General features: G+C 41.3%; 1 protein-coding gene across 5 annotated transcripts in view; it reads left to right on the top strand.

The window, feature by feature from the left end:
• Nucleotides 1–27,120, top strand: part of DISC1 (DISC1 scaffold protein) — a 378,435-nt gene that overhangs the window by 100,481 nt on the left and 250,834 nt on the right. For 3 of the 5 annotated variants that reach the window (XM_032136499.2, XM_032136501.2, XM_032136502.2), the window contains one exon: nucleotides 1,364–2,897. The exons of the other annotated variants lie outside the window; for them this stretch is intronic. In XM_032136499.2, coding sequence (XP_031992390.1) covers nucleotides 1,364–1,410 — 47 coding nt within the window. In that variant the 3' untranslated portion in view covers nucleotides 1,411–2,897. Of the gene's footprint in view, nucleotides 1–1,363; nucleotides 2,898–27,120 lie in introns of those variants that run through there. 5 annotated transcript variants of the gene reach the window in all.

The raw sequence follows: 27,120 nt of genomic DNA on the forward strand, positions 1-27,120 counted from the left end.
TATAAGAACTGTGCTGATTGAAAGGAGCTATGTCAACATATTAATTCAGGCTGTCCCTGGTTGAAGTATTGTGGATAATGTTATCTGCTTTTTATTCTTTTCCATACTACAGATGGGCAAAAAAAGAAAAAAAGTTTTTAGGAAAGAAAAAATTAGAAGAAAATATTTAAAAATATTCTCTGGAAAGTTAGAATTCTAATAAAATCCTTAGTACCACAGTTGAGGATTTGGCTTCATGCTCCAAGTAAGTAAATCTGGCTGAGATTAATATTTGATGCATATTTATGAAATCAGATATATCAAAACTGTATCAAAAGGTTTAAATCTTTTATTTTTCTTAAAGACCTTATACAATGAAATGTTCATTGATATCATATGGACTTGGGGCAGCAACAAAAACTTGGCAACCTGGGGTTGCTGATATTTATAGCTGTTCAACATTTTTGGATCCATGTATTCTCTTCAGAACACCAGAAGGCTGTGCTTTTCAAACTGTGTTCTGAGGAGCCTCAGAGATGCCTTAGGGAAGGCTGAAAGGGAAGCTTCATCCAGAGTCCTTCGATTTCTATCTGTTGTTAGTCCAGTAAGATTTCATCTCAAAAAGGGCTCTATTGCTAAAAAAAAAAAAAAAGAAAAAAAGAAAAACAAACAATGAAAAAAAATCAAGAAGTAAACAGAAATTCTTGAAAAGCAGTGCCTTGGCTGGGCGCGGTGGCTCATCCCTGGAATCCCAGCACTTTGGGAGGCTGAGGTGGGAGGATCACGAGGTCAGGAGATCGAGACAATCCTGGCTAACATGGTGAAACCCAGTCTCTACTAAAAATACAAAAGATTAGCTGGGCGTGGTGGCAGGCACCTGTAATCCCGGCTACTTGGGAGGCTGAGGCAGGAGAATGGCATGAACCTGGGAGGCGGAGCTTGCAGTGAGCCAAGATCACGCCACTGCACTCCAGCCTGGTGACACAGCAAGACTCCATCTCGAAAAAAAAAAAAAAGCACTGCCTTAAGGACTTTCAAAAATGATATCTCCAATATTTGGAAACTATTGTTGAGAGAAAGGAAGAGATTCCTCCCGAATCCGGGCTTCTTTTTCATGTTTGATAGAAGCTTGACTTTTGAGTAAAAAACACAGTTTGCTAGAGGTGCTTAACCTTTAATGACCATGGTATTTGATACAAATGGGGTTCTGTAGAACGCGGACAGCTCTGCCTGGACTGCTGTATGAAATAGATCTTTCTACTTATCCACACTGGAACAAGTGTCTCTAGCATAAACATTGCAGTCCTTCAAACACTGTTAGTCCCAGTCAAGGATGTTATTCTGTGTCCATTCCACTCAGAGGTATTCATTTTCTTCTTGGCAGCTGGAACCAATTGCTTTGGATCCACCACAGAAGCCTCAACATCCTGAACCAAACTCCTATTAATGAAACTTCCCAAATTTAAACAAAGCAAGACAAACAGATATCCACACAGCGTAGATCATGACTTCTTTAGACATCATGAAAAGAAAAAGAGGACCCATGTGGAAGAATATGCTTATTTACGATCAGGGTAGCATCATGTTCCTCTCCCTTTTAACATTATTTCAGGGTAGCAGCTGTTTGGATGCTGGCCATGGGCTTGAAAAAAACCAAGGGGGCATTTCTGCCCACCGTACCATTTCTCCCACATGTTTCCCAGTCCCCTGTCATGGCATGAAAAAACCGCTATTCTGTGTTGGGACAATTAGATTTTTGTAGGGGGGAAAAAACCACCCAAAAGCAAATGGAAAAATATGCTATGATTAATGTCAGTTATGGGAATTAAACTTTGGGGGCCTTTAGGACCATTATGAAGGAATCATTTTCCCCTTGGTGTCAATATGTACTACAGTTGTCCCTTGATATCCATGGGGGATTAATTCCAGGACACCTGTAGATACAAAAATCCATGTGTACTCAAGTCTTGTTTTCAGTGAATATGAAAAGTCAGCCCTCCATATCTGCAGGTTTTACACTTGGCAAATGCTGTATTTTTGATCCATGTTGGATTAAGGATCTGGAACCCCCTGATACAGACTGTATTTATTGAGAAAAGGTCTGCCTATGAGTGGACTCACATGTTAAAACCTGTGTTGTTCAGGGGTCAACCGTAACGGCAGGCAGAACATCTGGGCAGGAAGCTCCTGCAGGAAGACCTGTAAACTCAGGTCTGTAGAATGGCGATGATCTTCTTCCCTTGCTTCCAGAATTGTTGCTGTGAGATCAGGTGCGCTGGCTATGACCTTACTCTTTGTACAGAACTTATTTCTGGTCCGGTTTAAGTGAGCGTTATTCTTTCTGTGCAATCCCGTGGTTACATCAAAGGTTAAATTTCATACAGCATGTCTGCTATATCAGACTTCTCTGATGGCCTATCCAGAGCAAACATTTTAAAATATTGGTCCTATTCTGTCTTATAACAGTCTGCTCTGGTGATTTTTGTCTCATCAATTGGATTATGACACTGTCAGCCACTGTTAGTGTTATTCTCAAATTCAGCCTTCCATTCATCTCTCCTTCCCTTACCTGGCAGACAGATTTCTGCAGCCACTGGGTCTGTTGGGGTGAGGAAAGGCAAGAACTGATGTTTCATTCTCTCCCTCCCTTCTTCCTCTCTCTTTTTTGTTGGTTGTGGGGTGGGCTACATCTGCTTACCCAAACAACTGGGAGCATTTGGTGGCAAGTTTTCTGTGCCCAGTGCCGATGTCTGGACAATTAATTCCCTAGGTCAGTGGCTTTCACAGTTTGTGATGGTGACTCCAGGAAGGAAACTCACCATGACCCTGTATATACATAGAATAAAAATGCAGCCCACTCTGATATTATATTTGTTCTATTGTAGTTCATTAAAAGCGAATGTTGGTCTTCATCCTTTAAGTGGATATTGTCACCTGCTAATGGATTGGACCAGTATTTTGAACAATTGCCTTGGTACTTCATTTGGCTTTGCATGCTCAATTGGCATATCCTCTGTGTGGGGAAGGGGGCAGGGCTGCTTCCCTGGGCTGTCTCCTGGGATACCCAGCGGCCCTGCCTGCCTGCGTGTGTCCTTGGGGACCTAGAAGTTCCTGGTTTCTCATGAAACAGCAGGGCTCTAGAAGAGCCTTTTCTCTTATCCTGACTCTTCCACCCTGATTTCTTCCTGAGGACTTCTTACTATGTTTGAAGATGGCAGTGAAGTGGCCTGTGGGTTCTAGAACCCTGCAAACACAGCCCCAAGTGTGATACAAGTTCACCCTTCTTGTAGACATCCCCAGACTTCAAGGTGATTGTCTTGAAGCCCTTCACCCAGGAGAGGGAACCAGCGTGCAAGTACAATAACCGCTGTGCTGCAGGGGAGGGGAGGGAAAGAATTGTCACAGCCTTGAGCCTAGCTCTTCCCCCAAAGGCAGTCTCTCTTTTCTTCTTCCTTCCTTTGGTCATCTGTGTATAGACACAGGGGCAAACTTTTCCTGGAATTCCTAATCTTAGCAATCTTCAGTAGGAGACCTGGCTTCAGAGTCTGTCCTTAAACAGTGACGTGCCCCGTGTCTTTTATTCTTTTTTTTTTTTTTTTTAGACGGAGTCTCGCTCTGTCGCCCAGGCTGGAGTGCAGTGGCGCAGTCTCGGCTCACTGCAAGCTCCACCTCCCGGGTTCATGCCATTCTCCTGCCTCAGCCTCTCCGAGTAGCTGGGACTACAGGCGCCCGCCACCACGCCCGGCTAATTTTTTGTATTTTTAGTAGAGACGGGGTTTCACCGTGGTCTCGATCTCCTGACCTCGTGATCCGCCCGCCTCGGCCTCCCAAAGTGCTGGGATTACAAGCGTGAGCCACCGCGCCCGGCCTCCGTGTCTTTTATTCTTAACTGTGGCCTATCTCCACTCAAATTTTGGCATTTGGCGTTTGGTTGTCAATGGTTATTTTACATTCTCAAGTGTCATTTGGTTAGGGTAGTTGTCAGGGTGGTTCTGAGAGCCAAGTGTCTAGCATAGCTTTGTTGTTACAAATGAAAAGGCCATTTCCCATTTAACCAGGTACTGTTTGCTTTCTCTACAGGATTTGGTCCACATCCATTAGTGCCCTTTGTTGTCCATGTCACTATAGGAGAGATTCTCCAGGACCTACAGGGTCGCTGTCTGTTTCCAGGATCAGTGAGTCACTCCCTCATGGCCTGTTATGGCTTTGTGTGACCACAGAGAGGGTCACAGTGGTGTGGAAGCAGGGAGGGGGAGTCAGCCCTCGCTGTGCATCAACCACAGTGACGTCCCCAGTGATCGGGCTTCGTGGGGATGCTCGAGTCCTTCTTGATGATCAGCTCTAGTGATTCTCATGTTCTGCGCCCATAGAATACATCCTGGATTAATGGTGGTGAGGTAGGAAACTGGCAAGACTTATTTTGTGTTCACAAGCCTCCTGACCCAAACAGGATCTGGTCCAGACAGGGTCAAGTGAAGAAACTGGTGGAAACCAGCAGATGGCGACAAAAGCCATCCTCGCTGCCCTCATTGCTCATTAGCATAAGACATCCCACCAGCCCCATGACAGTTTACAAATACCATGGCCACAACCCAGAATTTACTGCCCCTTTTCTAGAAAGTTCTAAATAACCCACCCCTCAATTTGCATTAGCTCACCCCTTAATTTGCATGTAATTGAAAGTGGGAATAAACACAGTTCCAGGAGCCCATATGTTGCTGACTCTGTGCATGCTGCCTATGAGTTAGCCCTGCTCTGCAAGGAGCAGTACCCTTCATTAACATGATTGCTGTCTAACACCACCAGGTCGCCCTTGAATTCTCTCCTGGTTGAAGTCAAGAACCTTCCTGGGATAAGCCCCAGTTTGGGGGCTTGCCTCTCCCGCATTGTTGGTATTTTCCGTTTGCTGAGAAAAGTTCAGTTAGTGCTGCCTGAGCTGGCTGAAGGCCCTACTGGGCTGGGTCCATACGCCCAAGAGGGTGACACTGGCTGGTCTTGGGGGTGGTGTCTTTGAGGGAATGAGACTGGTCCTACGAATGCTGGAGAAACTGCATACTGAAATGGTGTAGCCTAGCATTGTTAGGGAGTGGCAGATAGGAGCAAGAAGCTGAAAGCAGGGAGCAGACAGGAAGGAGCACATCCCCTTTCCTCCTCCAGCCTTGCAGTCTCTTTGGAGCTGACAGCAAAGTCAGAAACATGGTTGGCCTACAGAGGTCCAGCCTCAGCATCACAAAACAGAAGATAAAAAGATATGTTTAGAGGGGAGAGACAATAGCTTAATCACAGGCATAGCCCCAAAATAACATTTTGCTTTTCCATGTTATGAACCAAGTGAGAGACAACATGAAGGCGTGAAGAAGATGGAAATCTCAATATCAGCATTGTTCCTGATAATATAACATTACAGAAAGTGGCTTGGGTATGTGGCAACAATGGGCTTCCTAATACCAAACCCCAGAACAAGAATTGCCCATGCAGCTGTGGGCAGTGATGAGCTGCAGGCACATTTTTGTTTTTGAGGCCTGGCCTTGTAAACCTGAGTTTCTGGAGGAGCAGAGCAAATGAGTGCTGCCCAAGGTCACCTGGCCTCCACCAAGGAGGGAGAGAGGAAGCACTGAGTTACACCTGCTCAGTCTTACGTCCCAGTTTATCAATGGGGAAATTCACTCTATCTCCTTGGACAGGTGAAAACAGTGGGGCAACAGGGAAAGCCCCTCCTCATGGATACCTAAGGGCAGGGAAGACGGGCTGTATTCCCTCCCTACATAATATAAAAGACAATATTCTCAAAAGCAGTTGACACAACAGGAGCCAGTTCTTATAAATTGATAGTATCACTCCAGAATGCGTTTGGGCAAAGGCAGTTTTATAAGTGGCCACATGATCTGGTTCCATGGCATGCTGCTTAACTGCTCTGTCTTAATTCAGGAAGTGGTTTTAGAATATCAAGAGAAGAGAGATGGATGGACTGCATCATCTTTCTAGAAATATCATATCCATAATCACATCCATGATCTCTCTCTTAGCCTATGATGGACAGATAAGGGTCTGCAGTGAGATTTTACCCTCCCCTGCAAGAATCTGGGGTGTAACTATTCAGGATTATTCATTAAGAGAGGGCTCTCAAGCTAATAGAATCAACCTCGGAATAAGGCTGGCATAGTAATGCAGTCAGTACTTGGTAATTAGCAATATTCTAATTCTTTTCTTAAAACACCAGCTCATCCATGCCTGGTCCTGCTTGTCTTCAGGTGTCTGCAAGATGATAAAATGGATGAACTCATAGCAAATGATTATCCGTGGAATACTCAGAAACTCTCTATCATCTCTCGTGTTATAGTTTGCTTTTTCTCTGTTTTTCATGGACGCCTGTGCTTCTCAGTCTAATTTTTCATTGCACACTTATAATGGATTCTTATTTTCTGTTACTGATATTTTTGCTATTGCATAAGATAGAATTTCGTATATCAACATGTCCCAGTATTCCTCAGAGGGCTTAATGACTTCCAAGTGGTTCAGAATCACTGATTCCTGGGGCCCTAAAGGGAGACTGCTGCATGTCCTACATGTGTGAATGGAGGACAGAGAGTGAGTTAGGACAGGGGGCAGGGATGGACATTTTACATTTTGAAGAAGTAAACCCTGGGCAAGACTGGCCATTAATTCCTCCTCTATGTGACCGTCCTCTAGGTGTTGGGACTCACTAAATATAGGCTGAGTTTCAGAGAGACGCCCCTTGAGTAGAATTAAGTCTAAATCAAGAAGCAATTGAATCCATGACAGCAATCTCTTGGAATCATTTTTACTTTTGTAACAACTCTTCTACTTGTATTTTTCAAAACTCTTCACAGGCATTCTTTTCTCACCATTTTACAATAATCTGGTGGCACGAGTTGGTCTAGTGTTATTTTTCATATGTGAGATGAGTAAACTGGCTCTTAAAGGGGTTAAATAGGGCCTGGTGTGGTGGTGGGTCATGCCTTGCAATCTCAGTGCTTTGGGAGGCTGAGGTGGGAGGATCGCCTGAGCCCAGGAGTTTGAGGCTGCAGTGAGCTATGATTGTACCACTGCACTCCAGCCTGGGTGACAGAGTGAGACTCTGTCTAAAAAAAAAAGGTAGGGGGGTAGGGGGGTGGTAAGAAAAAACCCTACAATTATAAGATGGTTTAGGATGAATCCAGGACTAAAATCTGGGTCTCCTGACTCTTAAGCAGATAAATCAGATTTAAAACTTGATTTTTTTTTCGTATACTAGAGGATTTCATACAAAGAGGGAGGAATCATGCTGCCTCCCCTTACAGTGTTTACCTGATCATTTTATTCATCTTTAGAGGTTTATCTTTCAGATCACATTTTGTGCAATCTATGAGGTTAATCTTTAAGATGCTAGCTTAAAGCATTATAAAGCCAAGATTTGTTTTTTAAAGTGTCTAAAGAGAATGTCTCTTGTTAAAGTGAGACTGTCTTCTCACTCATTTTACAAATCTGAACTGCCTTTTACAGCACACAGTGCGGTAGGTGCTGGGGAGGCAGCTGCCAACAAGGCACAATCGCCCGCTGTCTTCAGGAGCTTCTGGCTTAGTCCTCATGCTCCTGGATAGCACCTACCAGGAATTCCCCTCTGGGTCCAGGAGTTAGGCTTTAATACCTAGTAAGAGTCGTTGAGCTGCCAACTATTATTTTTGTAGCTCAGAGGTCTTGGAGCTCTATCCTTGGAGTTATACACTTAACCAGTGAAGAGCCTAATGGCCAAGGATGTAACTGCTTGACATGTGAAACCACATGGTGAACTTAGTTTGTTCTACCAAGGACCTGAGGTCTTTCTTCCATCTGCGTTCTGTTACTATTGCATTTTTGCTCTGGAAAATGTTCCCATTTAACAAAATTTTATTTCTGAAATCTGCATGGCATCTGAGGAGTTTGAGAAGGTACTTCTAAAATGTGTCCTGCAGAGCCTTCTACAGTGTATCTTTCAGCTTCTCCTTAGTATTTATAGAGGCATATATATATATATATATTTATTATACTTTAAGTTTTAGGGTACATATGCACAACGTGCAGGTTTGTTACATATGTATACATGTGTCATGTTGGTGTGCTGCACCCATTAACTCGTCATTTAACATTAGGTATATCTCCTCATGCTGTCCCTCCCCCCTACTCCCACCCCGCAATAGGCCCTGGTGTGTGATGTTCCCCTTCCTGTGTCCATGAGTTCTCACTGTTCAATTCCCACGTATGAGTGAGAACCTGCGGTGTTTGGTTTTTTGTCCTTGCGATAGTTTGCTGAGAATGATGGTTTCCAGCTTCATCCATGGCCCTACAAAGGACATGAACTCATCCTTTTTTATGGCTGCATAGTATTCCATGGTGTATATGTGCCACATTTTCTTAATCCAGTCTATCATTGTTGGACATTTGGGTTGGTTCCCAGTCTTTGCTATTGTGAATAGTGCTGCAATAAACATACGTGTGCATGTGTCTTTATAGCAGCATGATTTATAATCCTTTGGGTATATACCCAGTAATGGGATGGCTGGGTCAAATGGTATTTCTACTTCTAGATCCCTGAGGAATCGTATAGAGGCATATTTGAGTCCAGTACATACACAGGTTCACAGTGTGCTAGAAGCATTGCTCTTTATTAGTTATTCTTATCACTGGCTGCTGTTTTGTGATTTCTCTCTATTAACATTGCCTTTGAATTGAAGGTCACTGTTTTATTTGTATTGCTGCTCTTCAGCCAAAAGAAAATAGCTTAATTCTGCTTTGTTCCAAGAAACTAATATTCTAGCATGCTTTATGCCTTCTGATTGGATTTCATCCAAATTGGAATAGCTCAGGCTAGTGGAAATATTTTATTTAATCCTCTAGGGTTTTTTTTTGTTTGTTTGACTAGCTGTTGTATCTTGATACCTTTACGTCACTCAAAGAATTTAAGCTGTTACTGCTGCCATGTCATTAGCCAGAGACCAATTTTGTACAACCCCCTTGGCTTTGGGCCTAACACTGGTGTGTTCCATTTGTCCATTCCAGAAAGGGATATACACATCAATGTGGTTTGAATTATATTTTAAAAAATAATGATGATGGTGATTGCTCAATAGTGCTCCTCTAATACTCTGAATTCTATTATAGATGAATGAGCTGAAAAATATTCTATAAAAAAAATTATGTCTTAAAAGATTATAGGCTGCAGCAATTACCACTAAAAGGGTGAGAGAGCCTGTGGTTTTTGAGCACTGACGAGCAGATACGTCCAGCTAATTTTTTGTGAAAACACCAGCAGAGCAAATTACTCATGAAAAATCTATTCACAGGAATGAATTAAATGCCATGTCCAGTTTAATAGTGAATACTGACTGCAACGAAAAACCAATAGAGAGAAATAATGAATGGCATTTGAATTCGTTCATTTGTATGATTCCAAAAATAGCCTCAGTGCCAATAGTGTTTCCAGTGTCCAAAACCCACTGTAGACATGGAGAAGGATAAAGAAGCCAATGAAGGAGAAACTAAAAAAGTGACCATTTGGATTTTATTTTTTCCCCACATTCCTGCGGCCACTCACATTGACCTTTTATTTTTATTTTTTATTTTTAAACTTTAGATTCAGGGGGTACATGTTGTGCAGGTTTGTGACAAGGGTGTATTGTGCGATGCTGAGGTTTGGGCTTCTATTGATCCTGTCACCCCAAATGTAGTTAGTGAACATAGCACCCAATAAAATATTTCTTAATAGTGCAGTTTCTACAAAGTTACTGTTAATATGGAATTGGCCCAAGAACCACTGGCTGAATGTATAAGTTGGATGATTGCTTGCCAGAAATTTCCCATGGCCTTGTTGGTAGTGGTAGGCTGGGGTAGGATATGATAGTATGCTATAAAGAATTATTCTTTTAATTTCTCTCTTAGTTAGACTATACCTAATAAACTTCAATTTTCAGTGCACACAATTGGTCATTTATCAGCTGTGCACCTAGATTGCTAAGTGAGTTAGTCCTAGCCTAAGTAATTAACCCATTTTGGTGATGACTGAATATATGTCTAAATTCAATTAAAATGAAGAATATGGTGTAAAATTATTTTTATGTAGGAGAGCCTGCCATTACGTTTTAAATAAGAGTTTCTCTTTCAGAGTTTACATATTTTTAAATGGCTAAAAAAAAATCACAGTTTTGTGTGTAGGCATGATCTATCACATTTCCCTGTATAACCCCAAATGGGAAAATGGAAGTTCTGGGTTCCAAGCTTGGGTTCCTGAATTTCACTTTAATATTTTAAGGATTAAGAAAGGACCTTGAAACGATGTTCTGTCGTAGCCCAGTTTTTAGGCAATATTGATGCAGGAGAGGCAAGCCCCAAACTGGGGCTTAGCCCATGAGGGTTCTTGGCTTTGCCCAGGAAACAATTCAAGGGCAAGACAGTGGTGGAAGAAAACAGCTTTATTGAAGTGGCAGTGTTATAGTTCTGTGATTGCTCCTCCTGCAGCTTAAAGGCAGTTCTGCAGTAATATTTATACCTACTTTTAATTACATGCAAATTAAGAGGTAGTTCATGCAAAAATTTCTAGGAAGAGGGTGGTAACTTCTGCATTGTTGGATCATTGCCATAGAAAGGGGCAGAAACTCAGATGTTGCCATGGCAATGGTAAACCTGTCATGCTGGGCATGTCTTTGAAAAGGTGCTTCCATTGCCTCCCTGTTTTAACCAGTCTTCAATTAGGCCTGGTGTCTGAACCCCACCTCCTACTTCTGTATCACTCTTAATACTTTGTTATATTTTTATTAATATATCAATGTTGTGTTAATTTTGTGCACTGAAAGAGCTGTGAATTTTGCAAAAGTTTCCAAATTAACTGAGAAGTGCCACCAAGAGATATAGTCTATTCAGTTTTCCAAAAGCTGCTTTCCTAGCACATATTCTATTTGGGCATAATTTTAGCAAGTTGACTTATAAAGCGTCTTTAAGTGGAATATTTCTTCCCCTGCCTCACAGCCAAGGCAATGGCTCTCCCTGACACTGTGCAAACCCTGAGCCAGACACTCTGCTCTCAACAGTTACAACAAAGTCACCAGGTAGATCTAGTTTCACTGTCCCTTTCACTGTCAAGGAGACTGAGTCTTAGAGAGGTTCTGACTTGTTCAACATCATGCAGCTAGTAAAGAGTAAAATTAAGGTTTGACTTGAGACAGCTTCTTCAGAACTCATGCTCTTAAATCCTGACCCTATAGTGTGAATACCTTGGACCCCTGCTCAGCCATAAAGTCCTGTCTTGCCCTCCACTGTCATGAGGACTCTCCAAGGTTGTATTGACTTGAAGGCTACATGAGAAAGGTGGGTGAGTGCATACGTTACAGTTGAGTTTGATAGCATAGCAAGGCTTGACAGATAATGATAACTAGCCATCTATGTGCCTAGGGTTTCTCATACATCACATCATGAATTTTTTTTCAACGTTGTGTCCAGTGTATTGATCAGAAAGGTCACAGAGACAAGAAGTGCCCCAGCAGGAATTCAGACTCATCTCTGTTTGGTTTCATAATTTATGCAAATCGATCCCAGACAGAATCCTACTTAGAAATGCCTCAAGATACCAGTTGGAAGTTATCTTTCATTTCTGAAACTAGAAATTAAAAAATTATTTAAACAATGCATAATCATTGTAAAAATATGTAGGCATTGAGATATACAGTATAAATAAAAGAAAAATATCCTTTGTAGAGATCCTTTGTAGACATAGCCACCATTCATATTTCAATGTGTGTCCTTGTTGACGTTTTTCATTGTGTGGCTGAGTGGCATTTTGTCTTTTGCTATTTCCGTTGGGTTCTCTGTATTATGGCTACGTGGATATGATCTAAGGAATGTTCCTCTTTCTCCAGTAAGTGCTTTCAGTGCATATATCTTAATAAACAGGTAGAAAGTTGGATAGTTTGCTCTTTCTACTAATAAGTAGGAGCCATGATAGTAGTATTGTGACAGTGGTGATAGTGGTTGGAGTGCTAGTGGAGGTGATAGTAGCAGTGGTCGGGGTGCTGATGATAGTACATGTGAGAGATGAGTTGGTGGTGTAAGTAGTGGGAACAGTGGCAGTGGTGGTGATGGTAGAAGTGGTGGTAGTGGTGATAGGAGTGGTGGTGGCTTGTAGCAGTGTTGTTGGTGATGGTGGTAGTGTTAGGAGTGGTGGTAGTCATTGTGGTAGGAGTGGTAGTGGTGTTAATGGTAGAAGCAGTGGGTAGTGATTATAGGAGTGGTGGTGGTGATGGTAGGAGTGGTCGTGGTTGTAGCACAGTTGGTGATGGTGGTAGTGGCAGGAGTGGTGGTGATAGTGGTGGTAGGAGTGATAGTGTTGGTGATGGTAGGAGTGGTGGTGATGTTTACTTGGCAAATTCTTGCTGAGGAAGAGTGTAGGAGTGTTGTTGGTGATGGTAGGTAGGAGTGGTGGTGATGGTAGAGGTGGTGGTAACGGTAGGAGTGTTGGTGGTGATGGCAAGAGTGGTGGTGATGGTAGGAGTGGTGGTGATGGTAGGAGTGGTGGTGAATGGTAAAAGTGGTGGTGTTGGTGGTAGGAGTATTGTGGTGGTGATGGCTGAAGTGGTGGTGGGGGTAGTAGGAGTGGTGATGATGATGATGACCTGACTGGTGGTGGTGGTGGCCGTAGTGGTGGTGTTGGTGATGGTGGGAATGTTTGTGAGCACTTTCCATTGCACTTAAAAAGAAGTGTACAAACTCATTTCTCTTGTCTGGATAGTTGTGAGTGAAGATGCCTCCATCCCTGAGTGTAAACCATAAGCGTGGGCCACATATATAAGTGATTCACTTTTCCATAGCAGCTGTGAAGACATACTTGTAGAAACAATGTATAGTTCTGAAAATCTGAGGGTTTAATTAAAAGTAGCAAAAATTCAGTTGATCATTTACTTCCCTGGGACATTTGATGATTGACATTTGGTGAAAGAACATTTTATTGTGAATCTCTTTGAAGTGGTGGAGCAATGAGTATTTTGGAGGTGCCCATAATCAAGCTCTTTCTTCAGAAGCTTGTGATCCTGAGAAATTGTGTGTTTTCTGTGTTGTCTATAAATTGCAACTTTAAGCATGTTTGCAAGGCCTGTTGGCATCACGTGCTCTCTCTCTCTCTCTCTCTCTCTCTCTCTCTCTCTCACACACACACACACACACACACACACACACACGAGCTTGCTAGTGCTTGCCAGTCTTATGACACACTCAAGACCTGGTGTAAGTACTTTTTCTATTTTAGTCATTCACAACTTAACTAGTTTACTTGGCAAATTCTTGCTTGGGAAGAACACTTGCTTCAGAACCACATATCCCACTGAAATGTGTCAGCAAAGCAACAAATATGTATCAAGAACAAGGCAATAGGCTAAGTGCTGAATGGGCAGATATCACAGTTAAATTATTGCTTGTCTTCCAAAATTTTTGTATCATCTCCAAAGGTTTGTTTTTCCTTTCATATCACAACAAAATGATTTCCCAGTCTTCTTTCTACACATTGGGCAAGCTTAAAATACAGCATTTCTAAAAATCCTCTTTGGTGTTCCCTGAAAAGATCTATGAGCTGTGGAAACCAAGCTTACCCTAAGCTGTTTAGCATTAAGAATTTGAGGAAACCAAATCTCCACTTTTATGCAGAAATCAAAGAGTAGCATAAGTAACCTGTAGGTTATTTTAATAATACAATAATTTTCTAAACAATAAATAGCTCAAATTTTGTAGCTGGCTTTGTAAGTAGAGAAATTGAGATAAAGTCAACTCAAAATCACACTGACTGATTGATTGCCAAAACTCTTAGTTCTTCCCAGGACTTTTTAAAAAACATAGTTTTAATAAAAAGTATAGATAATATTTACATATTTTGTATCCTGATTTATCTTGTAATATTAAAATATTTCCTGTTTTCCTAATTGTTTGTTGACTTACTGCATACCATTCTATGAGTGGATATACTGTAATTTACTTAACCGTTCCCCTAGAATTGGATCTGAGGCTGTTTCCATTTTGGAGAGTTTTTTTTTGTTTCTTTTGGCTACTGAATACTTCCTATGGGAAAGAGGTGGACATGGTGGAAAATGAGTTTATAGAATAGTTTGCATTTGTATAAAGCATGCAAATATGTATTTCCAGATATGTCACAGTGAAAGGATAGAATCTTTCCTGTAGAAAGAACACAGAGGTTAAGAACGTAGGTTTTGGAGTCAGACAGACCTTGGCTTTATTTCTGAATCCACATTGCTGTGTGACTAATTTTGAAAATTTTCTCAAACTTTCTATAAGCTTCTGTCTTTCATTTCCAAAATGGGAGTAGCCACTCTCATGGGATCATTGTGAGGATAAAATGATTGATATGTAGCAATGTGCTTGGCACATAGCAGTGCTCATAAAATTGTTGCTATTTTCTATGCTTATCTTATTCCTCATCCAAACTGTGAAACACTCATTCATTTATTTTATTTTTATTTTTTTGAGTCAGGGTCTGGCTCTGTTGCCCACGCTGGAGTGCAGTGGTGTGATATCGGCTCACTGCAACCTCTGCCTCCTGGGCTCAAGCCATCCTCCCACCTTAGCCTCCTGAGTAGCTGAGACTACAGGTGTATGTCACCGCACTTGGCTACTTATTTGTATTTTTTGTAGAAATGGGGTTTTGCTATGTTGCCCAGTCTGGTCTTGAACTTCTGAGCTCAAGTGATGCTCCTGCCTTGGCCTCTCAAAGTGCTAGGATTATAGACATGAGCCTCTGTGCCCAGCCCCATTCATTTATTTATTCATCATTCACCAGTGGCTGTTGCATGCCTAACACTGAGCTTTTTATTGGCAAGACAGAGCTGAATGAGGCTGTGTTTCTGCCTTGTGGATCCCCCAGTATTCAGGGACCCAGATCAAACAGATAAGCAAGACCCCTGTGTCACGGAGGAAACTATAGGGGAAGGTACTGCTTTGGGAATGGCTCTTGGGAAACGTAATAGCAAAAGTCCAGAGGTTGGCACCGAAAAAGATCAAATTCAGATTCTGCGTTTGCTATTTTCTTGCTGTGAGGCCTTGGGAAAATTACTTAAAATTTCTGAATTTCACTTTCTGCATTTGTATTCTTACTCTGCAAATTGTTGTGAAAGAATATACATATAGCTCTGGGCATGTAGCAGATGCTCAAAAACGATTATTATGCTTGAAGTCTTCAGTGCCCCAGTCGTGGCTGATTTTCATGAAAATAAACTCAACAAACTCCAGTGTTCTGAAATGTCTAAGACTGGCTCAGCTGTGCTCAGGTTAGTCTGAAATACATTTTATTACAGTCTAATTCTCTGCAAAGTGGTCATCCGCACATCATGTGTATGGTAATGTGGAATTAGAATATTCAGCTCTCAGTGAATTTCATTTATTGGCCATTATGTAAAAACCAAAGAAAAATGACTTATGAAGACGTTGATTGCTTTGTAGCTTTAAAAGCCCTCCTTAGAATTAGAATGGCTACATAGCCTCTAAGAATATGGTCTACACTATATATTCTGTCATCCTGCAGACACAACAAGGCGGTGGGAATCGAATCTATTTAGCAGGATGTCTTTATGTGTGAAGATTTCTTGCTGCTTATAAATGCTTATTTGATTATTTATTCATAGATGTAGAAAGCACTTTTCTTTCATTCTGTTTCCTCATTGTCACCCAAGTAATAGTCGCTTATTACTGATGTGCTAAAGAATAACAGATGAGCATTGACCTTCAATTAAACATGAGCAAATATGTTGCAGTAGCATAAAAAATAACATCCACTTGCTTCAGAATAGAATGAGATGATGGTTAACATTTCTATTGCTGAGGTCCTATGGGTAAAACATGTCTGTTTCATAAATAGAATGTATATTATCAATTGGAACATATTCTTCAATGCATTACTTTGCCTACTGCTTAGGAATATCTTCCTTTGTTAATTTTGAGTTATTTTATTTCTACTATTCAGCCATGCTTATAAAATGCAAGTACTATTTCTGATATTATTGCTGTTCTGTTGGTCAGATGGGTTCAACCACATTTATTCAGCACCTGCTGTGTGCAGTACACTTGTCAGCATGCTGGTCTTAAACCTTGAGCTGTAAACTGAAATCACATTAACAATGTCTGCAGAAAGACTGCAGAGATTTAAAATAAAGAAAAGTCAGAGAAAGGTGAGGTATGTTTTTGTGACCACTGAGCCAAACAGAGAAAGGAGAATAGGAGAGGAGGTTTTCTTAAAGGCACAATAGGATTCACAGAAATGAGGGGACTTAGAACAGAAAGGTCACAAATACGGCACTTGTAGGGCTGGGGATATATATTAATATTTTAAAAAACAACTTATTTTGAAATAATTCTGCACTTAAAAGTCACAAGTATGCTACAAAGAGCTCACATATTTCCCTCGTTCTCATGCCTGAGCTGGCTCATTCCTGAGCTGGATACACACACCCATTGTCAGAACCTTTTTCTGACCACTTGAGAGCAAACTGCAGTTTTATTTTTATTTTTATTTTTTGAGTTAGGGCTTGCTCTGTTGCCCAGGCTAGAGTGCAGTGGCATGATATCGGCTCTCTGCAACCTCTGCCTCCTGGGCTCAAGCTGTCCTCCCACCTCAGCCTCCTGAGTAGCTCGGAATACAGGCATGTGCCACTGCACCTGGCTAATTTTTTGTAGAGAAGGGGTTTTGCCATGTTCCCAGGCTGGTCTCGAACTCTTGAGCTCAAACAGTCCTCCCACCTTGGCCTCTCCAAGTGCTGGGATCACAGGTGTGAGTCATGATGCCCCATCACTCCTAAGTACCGCATTGTGTATGCCCCCAAACAAGGACACTCTCCCATGCAACCAACCTGCAGCTTCCTCCAAGTCATGAAGTGAGCATTAATACAACACTCTTCTCCAGTCTACAGACTCCATTCCATTTCACGAAGCATCCCAGTGATGCTCCATTCTCCTTTCTGACTCAGGAACACACATTGCATGCAGTTGTAGCTCTTAAGTTTCCTCCTGCTTGAGCAGTTCCTTAGTACTCAATCGCTGTCTGTCTTCCATGTCCTTGAAAGTTTTCAGGAGTGTAGACCTTACATTCTGTTGGAAGACCTTCAGCCTGGGTCTCTCTGATGTTTCCTCATGACCGGGTTCAGGTCAAGCAACCCTAACGAGAACCTCTTGGAAATGATGCTGTGCATTCACATCAGGTGTCACACAGTGTGGATCCCTTCTGCCACTGTGGATGGTAACCTTCATCACCCCATCATGCTGTGGCTGCTTGGTTTCTCCAGCACTAAGTTCCCATGTTTCCTTTGATATCTGAATAGTATGTTGTGGGCATGATAGTCTACGATTATTCTGATGCCTACTCCCCATCAAACCTCCATTTCATCGTTCCTTTCCATTAGTCAGCATTCTATTAGCATGGATGTGTTGGTTCCTATTCTATTCAATGGGCTGTACTTTATTACTATTATTTTGATTCTCAAATTGTCCCAGATTTGGACCAGAGGAACTTCTTCAAGGTGTCTCTTGTGTTCTATTGACATGTCCCCATCAGCCTTTGAATACTTCTTAATTTTTTGTACAACAGGATGCTGTAGACACATCTGTACTGCCCCTGCCTCAGCCCTGGCCTCAGCCATTTCTCCCAGGAGCTCTGGTTCCTTGTATGGATGGATGGAGTTTAGAAATCAGGATCTGTGTGCTTGGTGTGCTCATTGCTACTGAGATGTCATTATTTATAGGCCTTCTCAGTAGGTAAATATAGAAAATGTATGTAAATGCACACATATGCTTCCTTCGCTATTTCCATATTCACCTGTGAATTTGCGTATTAAAAACTAGTAGTTTATGCTAATGTTTCCAATTCCAGTGCAAGTCATTAGAATCTTTTCTACCCTTCCCCCTTTCCATGATTATATGAACATTCTCCAATAATCAGGAATCTGGCCCTCTTTATCCTCATATCCTTAACTCCTCCATTTATTTACATATTTCTCCATTTAACCTATCTCCCATTTATCCCAGCTGTCTTCCCCATCTGCTGCTATGTTCCTCTCAATGTGCCTCAACCCCAGGCCCTGGCAGGCTCATCACCACGTGTGCTGCCAGATGCCTCTGTGTGGCAGCCCCTGCATCCTTGGTGCTGGTGAGTGGACCACCTGTGTGCTCCTGCACAGGCTCCCAACTTACCAATGGGGCAGCTCACTGCCACCTTTTCTGCACAGGAAGAGAAGAGAAGGCCCATTTATGATTTTGACCCCAGTCCCAGGCACTGAGTTCTTCAAGGGCCAGGAACGTAACTTGTTCATCTTTGTAGCCCAACAGTCTAGCAATGTTGATTTACCCAAAGCATTATTAATTGAGTGACACATGAAATAATAAATAAATATGGCATTTGAAAGGTGAAAAAGTCTTGTCAATCATTTTCAAACACTCTCCTCTCCCAGAGGAACCATTTTCACATCATCTGTATACATGGACAAAGATTGCCAATCTGGGTAAAGCTTCCTCCTTCCCCCGTTGAGGTGAGGTGTGAAACGGACTGAATGTTTGTGCTCCCTAAATTCCTGTGTTGAAACCCTAATTCTAATGCGATGGTATTAGGAGGTGGAGTGTTTGGGAGGTGATTAGGTCATGAGGGCAGTGCCTTCACGAATGGAATTAGTGCCCTTATAAGAAGAAACCAGAGAGGTAGCTTGTTCCCTTTCTGCCATGAGAAAAACCAGCTGCCTGCAATGTGGCAGCTCTCATCAGAACCTATGCTGGCAGCTTGATCTTGGACTTCCAGCCTCCAGAACTCTGGGCAATACATTTCTGTTGTTTAATCTACTCAGTCTGTGGTACTCTGTAATAGCATCACAAACTGACATAGACAAGGAGGTCTCTGATGCACCTTTTTGTTGTTCTGTGACAATCATGATTTAAAAACATCTTGTGGAGGTATTGGTCATATTTAGCACATGAGGCTCTGGGACTTAAGTGGGGTAAGTGATTTGTCAAATAGGATATGCACAGTTAGTGTCAAAGCTGTTGCCCGGATCTGGGTACCCCGATCCTTAGTGTTGTGATTCTGTGTTCTCTCCAATGTCGTGCCTCCCCCACATGACTCAGGAGCAGAGTGCTGGCGTGGAGAAGAGACAGGGAGGCTGAGCAAGCTCACTCATGGTCCTGAATGCCAGAGGCAGAGGTTTGGACTTTGTTCTGGAGCTCACATGCAGTCCTCCAGGCCTTTGAGAACATTTTGTATTACAGGTTGAGTACCTCTTCTATGAAATGCTTAGGACCAGAAGTGTTTCAAATTTCCAATATTTTGGGGGGTTTTAGAGTATTTGCACATATATAATGAGATATCTTCAGGATAGGACCCAAGCCTATATCTGAAATTCATTTATGTTTTTTGTACATCTTATACACATAGTCTGAAGTTAATACTATACTAAATTTCAAAATAATTTTGTGCATGAAACAAAGTTTTGGCTGCAGTTTGACTGTGACCTGTCACATGAGGTCAGGTGTGCAGTTTTCTACTTGTGGCATCATGTCAGCCCTCAAAAACTTTCAGATTTTGGGGCATTTCAAATTTCAGATTTTTGGATTAGGGCTGCTCAACCTGTAACATGTACAGGAGTACATGGAGTACATTGGAGTAATGCCAGGTTCTAGCAGATGTTTCTGCATTTTGTTTATCAGCTTGTGCACATCTGAGTGTTAGGAAGGTCGCTCTGTTGGTGATGTGTGGAAACCACGGAAGGAGTGAGAGAGATTAGACAGAGAGTAATTCATCCCTGCAGAAGTGCTGACAACTCGGGCTAGGCTGGGGGCAGTAGAAATGGAGAAGATGTGAATATGTCAAACACCACGAGAGACTAACGAGGATACGAAACGTAGGAAGAGGACAAATCAAAGGGTCTGAAGCTGAAGGCCTGGATGGGATAGTGCCCTTGCAAGGCAGAGTAACATCTTGCTAGGTAGGTAGGCAGTGAACTTGATTGAAGACTTGATGAGATTTATGTCTTATATTCATTTAGTTGCTAATGAAAAGGGTTTAAAGTGGCTTATGAAAAACATAAAAAAACAAGAAAGAAAACAAGGGAATCTAAAGTTTATTGTAATCAGACACATTTTTTGAACATTTGCTGTGAGCCAGGCAGCATCCCAGGTGCAGGTCACTATACAATGAACAACACTGTGTCATGGCGCCTCTTGTGTGGATGCATGAGGCCTTGAACATGTGGAGGTGAGGGTGTGGCAGCTTGTCAAGGAGAACCTGCATGTGCTGAGGGAGCTGGTGGAGCAGGGAGCCTACCTGGAGGGTTGGCAGGACCGGAGGAGATACTGGGATCTGATGGATGAGGTAGACTTAGCATGGGCTGGATGTGGAGGAAGAATGACTCTGGCAATGGGAACGGCAGATTCCCCTGAACCCTGCTCCCAGCTTGTCTCACAGCAACTTTGCTCTTCTGGTTCCCTATGTCTGATCTGTCAGAGAACATCTTGAATCCGACCACCTTTCACCACCTGCACTTTCATTTCTAGGTCCTGGCTACCCTTAGGTCTTGCCTGGGGAACATCCATGACCCTGTGACTGGTTTCTGGGCTCTGCCCTTTTACAATGTGTTCCCAGCAGAGCAGCCAGGTGATCCTGTTAAACATGAGCTAGATCGTGCCAGTCCTCTGCTCAGAACCCTTCAGTGGCTCTCATCTACCTTGGGGTAAACACCAAAGTCTGCTACAACGGCCTACGTGGCTCTGAAGATCAAGCCCACTCTCGTACCCTCTCTCCCTCATCTACTACTTTCCCCTTGGTTCGCCCTAGTAGGAGTGTTCCTTACATATTGAAGCGTGTGTTTGCCTCATGTCTTTTGCACTCTCTGGGAGCTCCCTCTGCCTGGAATATCTAGTGAATAGGGGTGTCATTCGGGGAACCCAGAGAGCTAGCTTTTATCAAAATGGAGGTAGGACGCACCCTTATGCTAACCAGAGGTGGTGCTGACAGGGGAAGTGGAAGCTCCCAGTAGCTGAGAGCTGTGACAGAGGCCGGAGTAGGAGATAATTTAGAAATTGGAGATCATCACTGAAGCTATACAATTGCTGGTGACCATCCTGATGCCCTTTTCTAATCATAAGATAAAAAATAACTGGGGCTGAGCATGTTGGCTCACGCCTGCAATCTTAACACTTTGGGAGGCTGAGGCAGGAAGATCACTTGAGGCCAGGAGTTTGTGATCAGCCTGGACAACATGACAAAACCCTATCTCTGAAAAAAAAAAAATTTAAAAAGCAGAGCCTGGTGGCACATACCTGTAGTCCAAGTTACTTAGGAGGCTGAGGTGGGAGTATTGCTTGAGCCCAGGAGTTTGACATCAGCCTGGGCAACATAACAGGGCTTCTTAGCTACAAAAATAAAAATAAAAAAAGCTAGGTGTGGTGGCACATGCCAGTAGTCCCAGCTACTTGGGAGGCTGGGGCAGGAGGATTGCTTGAGCCCAGGAGTTGGAGGCTGCCACTGCATTCCAGCGTAGGTGACAGAGCAACACTTTGTCTTAAAAAAAAAAAAAAAGAGAGAAAATAGTAGCTTTTGATGCCTACCCTTTTGAAGGTGAGTGGCAGCATAGAACATAGCTAATCACAGATATTTTCTGCGATAACTTATATCTTCCTTTGGAATTCACTGTGAGTGTAATTTTTGGCAGCCAGTTTACGATTTCCAGTGTTTAATTTTGTTGGATCAGCCTGCATTCTTTGAGAACTTTTCATCTGGCAGTGGATGGGTATAGTTTAGAATATGGTGGATAGCAGAGGGAGGCTAGACTGGGTTTTTAAATTTTTTTGGAATTTGAAGACAGTGCTTAATGGTATTACTAATAATAGACAGTCCTTTTGAACACTTACAAATTGCCAGGCATGATGCTAAATGCTTTGCATAGATTATCTCAGTTAATCCTCAGAAGACCTTATGATGTAGATACTATTATTAACCCCATTTTTTACAGAGCAGGAAACTGAAGCTTAGAAAGGTTAAGTAATTTGAAGGTCAGACAGCCAGAAGTGGCAGGGTTGGGGAAAACTCAGGTTTTCTCCTAACCCCTATGGAACAGATCTGGATGCATCTTTACATACATTATGACTGTATCAGGATGCTATTTTAGAACACATAATTCAAGAACTTTATTGCGTTTCACCAAAGTTTTGATTTTGTAGAACAAGAAATAAAGTATTAAGAAAGAAATCATAGAAACGTTTGAATGCTTGGTGTCAGTTAAGGAATGGGTACATTTCAGCATTATCCTAGAAGGTCTTATCAGGCCACTACTGTGTATTTTAAGTGGGGTGTCTGAATTAGCTTCCGCAGTAACTTCTGAAGAAGTTGGCACAGACTGAGACATCTGCTAATGACCTGGGACTTAATCTTGGACAGATGACCTTTTCTAGTATCCTTAGAATGAATTGTTGGTAAATGCTCTTAGTTTCTGGCTATAGGTTTCAATGCATATGGCAAGTTTATGTGAATGTCTTTCGCTTAACACCCCCAGAGACACAAGTTTTCTGCCCTTTCCTCTACCTTTTTGGTACCCAGATGTGTGCCTCAGGGGTGGGCCAGGGCAGGAAAAAGGTTGAGAGGCACACTGTGACTCATGTTACCCTCTGCTGGTGTATGACAAAAGGTTTTGTTCAAAATGACAAGCTTGTTGAAAAGTGTGTTTTAATTTAGACTTGAGTCTTATTGAAATGGCCTCCTTAGAAAATGGCTTATAGAGCCATAAGAACATAAAGGAGTCTTTGTGATCTAGGGTAGAGACTCTTAAAACATTTTCTCATTATGGCGTAAAAAAGGATAATGTTTGTATTGCATACTGGGGTTAAGTAGTAAGTGCTCATGGCCCGAGGTGATGGCTTGGGATGTTGAGCTGCCCTAGGGCCCACCCACTGTCCCAGGGTGAAGAGGATCAAGGTCTCAGTGCACCAGCCTGCCAAGGACCACCAGAAGGGAAGCTCTGATGAATGGTATCTTAAAACCCAGTCCTTCCATTTCTGCAGAAATAGTTTTATGCGAAACTTTCTAATTCTTTGGGCATTGGATTTTGAAGATAAGTTCTCATTAGAATGGATTCCAATTTCTGCAGTTTATTTAACATTTTTTAATAGTTTGATACCAACACTTTATTAGCCAAGAAAATGGAATAAACTTTTTTTTTGGTGCCAGAAAGCATAGTTTTTTTCCATAAGAAACAAAGGTGGAATATATGTAATGGGTGAGAGACAACCAAAACTTGTCACATAAGGGCCAGTAAGAGAATCCCAACAAATAGCAAAAGTTCATTTTTCCATGACCTATTCATCACAGAACAATTAAAAAGCTACATAAAGATCAGTCTTACCTGCATTTTAGAAATACATTTCACTTCACCCATGGATCCAAAACCCTTTTAGATAGACAGAGAAGTTTTTATTAACTAACTTAGGAAAAAACGCTAACTGTTAAACTGATAAACAATTGTTTAAAGAGTATCTACAGAATCCTCCTCTCAATGTTTCCGTGTAAAAGAAATGAAAATCAGTAGTCCAGAGATCCTTTTTAATAATGAGCCACTGATAAACACAACATATTTATAACTTGTATAACATTCTATTTATGTGCATTCTTTGAGCATTATGCAATATGTAATTAAAAAATTTTTAATTAAAAAAATTTAATATCTTTATTTTTTGTCAATTGATTTTTTCCCCCATTTAAAAAATTTGCAAATAATAATTGTGTATATTCATGGGGTACATAGTGATGCTTCAGTACATATAATATATAGTGATCAGATCAGGGTAATTAGCATATCCTTCATCTCAAACATTTATTTTCTTGTTTTTCTTTGAGATGTAGTTTTCTTCTGTTGCCCAGGCTGGAGTGCAGTGGCGAGATCTCGGCTCATTGCATCCTTCACCTCCTGGGTTCAAGTGATTCTCCTGCCTCAGCCTCTCGAATAGCTGGGATCACAGGTGCCTATCAGCATGCCTGGCTAATTTTTGTATTTTTAGTAGAGACGGGGTTTCACTATGTTGGTCAAGCTGGTCTTGAACTCCTGAGCTCAAGCAATCCACCCGCTTCGGCCTCCCAAAGTGCTGGGATTATAGGTATGAGCCACCACGCTCAGCCTAAACATTCATTATCTTTTTGTGTTGGGAACATTCAACATCCTTCTGACTATTCAAAACTCTAACATATACTCTTGTGAACTATATTCATTCTCCATTGCTGTAGAACACTAGAACTTATTCCTCCTATCTAGCTGTAATTCTGTAACTTTTAACAAATCTCTCCCTGTCCTTCACTTCCCCCTACCCTTCTCAGTCTCTAATATCCTCTATCCTACCTTTTACTTCTGTGAGATCAACCCTGATACCGTTTGGATGTTTGTCTCCTCCAAATTTCATGCTGAAATGTGATCCCCAGTGTTGGAGATGGGCCTGCTGGGAGGTGTTTGGGTCATGGGGTGGATCCCTGAGAATGGCTTGATTTTCTTCCCATGGTAATGAGTGAGTTTTCACTCTATTAGTTCACATGAGAGCTGGTTGTTTAAAAGAGCCTGGCATCTCTTGCTTGTTCCCTCTCTTGCCATGTGACATGCCTGCTCTCCCTTAGCCTTCTGCCATGATTGTAAGCTCCCTGAGGCCCTCTCTGGAAGCAGATGCCGGCACTAAGCTTCTTGTAAAGTCTGCAGAACCACGAACTAAATAAATCTGTTTTCTTTATAAATTACCCGGCCTCAGGTATTCCTTTATAGCAATGCAAAACGGATTTAAACAAACTCATTTTAGCTTCCACATATGAGTGAAAACATGTTTAACTTTCTGTTCCTGGCTTATTTCACTTAACATAATGTCTTTCGGTTCCATTCATGTTGCCAAGAACGGCAGGATTTCATTCTTAATGGCTGAATAGTATTTCATTGTGGATATATACCACATTTGCTTTATCCATTCATCTGTCGTTGGACACTTAGATTGATTCCATATCTTGACTAATATGAATAATGCTACAAGAACATGTGGGTGTAGATGTCTCTTTGAGATGTTGATTTCCTTTCTTTTGGATAAATGTGCAGTAGTGGGATTGCTGGATCATATGATTGTTCTATTTGTAGTTTCTTGAGGAACATCCATACTGTTCTCCATAGTGGCTGTACTGGTTTACATTCCCACCAACAGTGTATAAGAGTTCCTTTTTCTTCACATCCTCACAAGCATTTGTTATTTATTTATTTTTGTCTTTTTGATAATAGCCATCCTAACTGGGGTGAGATGATACCTCATTGTGATTTTGATTTGCATATACCTGATGATCAGTGATGTTGAGCATTAAAAATATATTTTTGGCCATTTTTATATCTTCTTTTGAGAAATGTCTGTTCAGATTATTTGCCCATTTTTAAATTAGATTGTTTTTCTTTTGTTGAGATGATTCAGTTCCTTGTATATTCTGGATAGTAATCTCCTGTTGGATGGGTAGTTTGCAAACATGTTCTCCCATTCTGTAGGTTGTCTTTTCACTCTGTTGATTGTTTATTTCTTTTATTTTTTTGAGAAAGGGTCTCACTCTATTCCCCAAGCTGGAGTGCAGTGGCATGATCACAGATCACTGCAGCCTTGACTTCCCCAGACTCAGGTGATCCTCCCACCTCAGCCTCCTGAGTAGCTGGGACTATAGCCATACACCACCGTACCTGGCTAATTTTTGTATTTTTGTGTAGAGATGGGGTTTCACCATGTTTCCCAGGCTGGTCTTAAACTCCTGGGCTCAAGTGATCCTCCTCACTTAGCCTCCCAAAGTGCTGGGATTACAGGTGTGAGCCACTGGGCCTGGCCTTGTTGATTGTTTTCTTTGCTGTGCAGAAGATTTTTAATTTGATAAAATCTCACTTGTTTAGTTTTGCTATTGTTGTCTGTGCTTTTAAAATCTTATTCATAAAATATTTTCCCAGGCTCATGTCCTCTGTTTTCTTCTCATAGTTTTATCATTTTTGGTCTTATATTTAGGTCTTTGATACATTTAGAGTTGATTTTCGTATAAGGTGAGAGGCAGGGGTCTAGTTTCATCCTTCTGCATATGGATATCCAGTTTTCCCAAAACCATTTATTGAAGAGACCTTCTTTTCCCCAATTAGTGTTTGGAACCTTTGTCAAAAATCAGTTGACAGTATATATGTGGATTAATTTCTGGATTCTCAATACTGTTCTATCGGTCTGTGTATCTAATTTTATGCCAGTACCATGTTGTTTTGGTTACTACAGCTTTGTAATATATTTTGAGGTCTGGTAGTGTGATACCTCCAGTGTTATTCTTTTTGTTTATGATTACTTTGGTTATTTGGGGTCTTTTATAGTTCCATACAAACTTTAGGATTTTTTTTCTGTTTCTGTGAGAAATGTCATTGGTGTTTTGATAGGGATTGCAGTGTTATTTTAACAATATTAATTCTTACAATCCATTAGCATGGGCTGCCTTTCCATTTATTTTATCCTCTTCAATCTCTTTCATCACTGGTTCATAGTTTTCCTTGTAGAGATCTTTCACTTTCTTGGTTAAATTTATTTCTAGGTATTTTAATATTTTTGTAGTTATTGTAAATGAAATTTCCTTATTAATTTCTTTTTCAGCTAGTTTATTGTTCATGTATAGAAATTCCACTGGTTTTTGTATATTAATTTTGTATCCTGCAACTTCACTGAATTCATTTATCAGTTCTAAGAGTTTTTTTTTCTAGAGTCTTTAGGTTTTTCTAGATATAAGAGAATGTCATCTGCAAATAGGGACAATTTAACTTCCCCCATTCTAATTTGAATGTCTTTTATTTCTCTCTCTTATCTAATTGCTCTGGATAGGACTTCCAGTGCTATGTTGAATAACACTGGTGACAGTTGGGCATCCTTGTGCTCTTCCATTTATTAGAGGAAAAGCTTTCAGCATTTCCCCATTCAGTAAGATGTTCACTGTGTGTCTGTCAGATACACCATTTATTACGTTGAGGTACTTTCCTTCTATACCTAATTTGTTGAGATTTTTTTTTATTATGAAGTGGTGTTGAATTTTATCAAAAGTTTTTTCTGCATCTATTGAGATGATCATATGAATTT

The sequence above is a fragment of the Hylobates moloch genome, unplaced genomic scaffold (assembly GCF_009828535.3).
Source record: "Hylobates moloch isolate HMO894 unplaced genomic scaffold, HMol_V3 SCAFFOLD_18, whole genome shotgun sequence".
Classification (NCBI taxonomy): Eukaryota; Metazoa; Chordata; class Mammalia; order Primates; family Hylobatidae; genus Hylobates; species Hylobates moloch.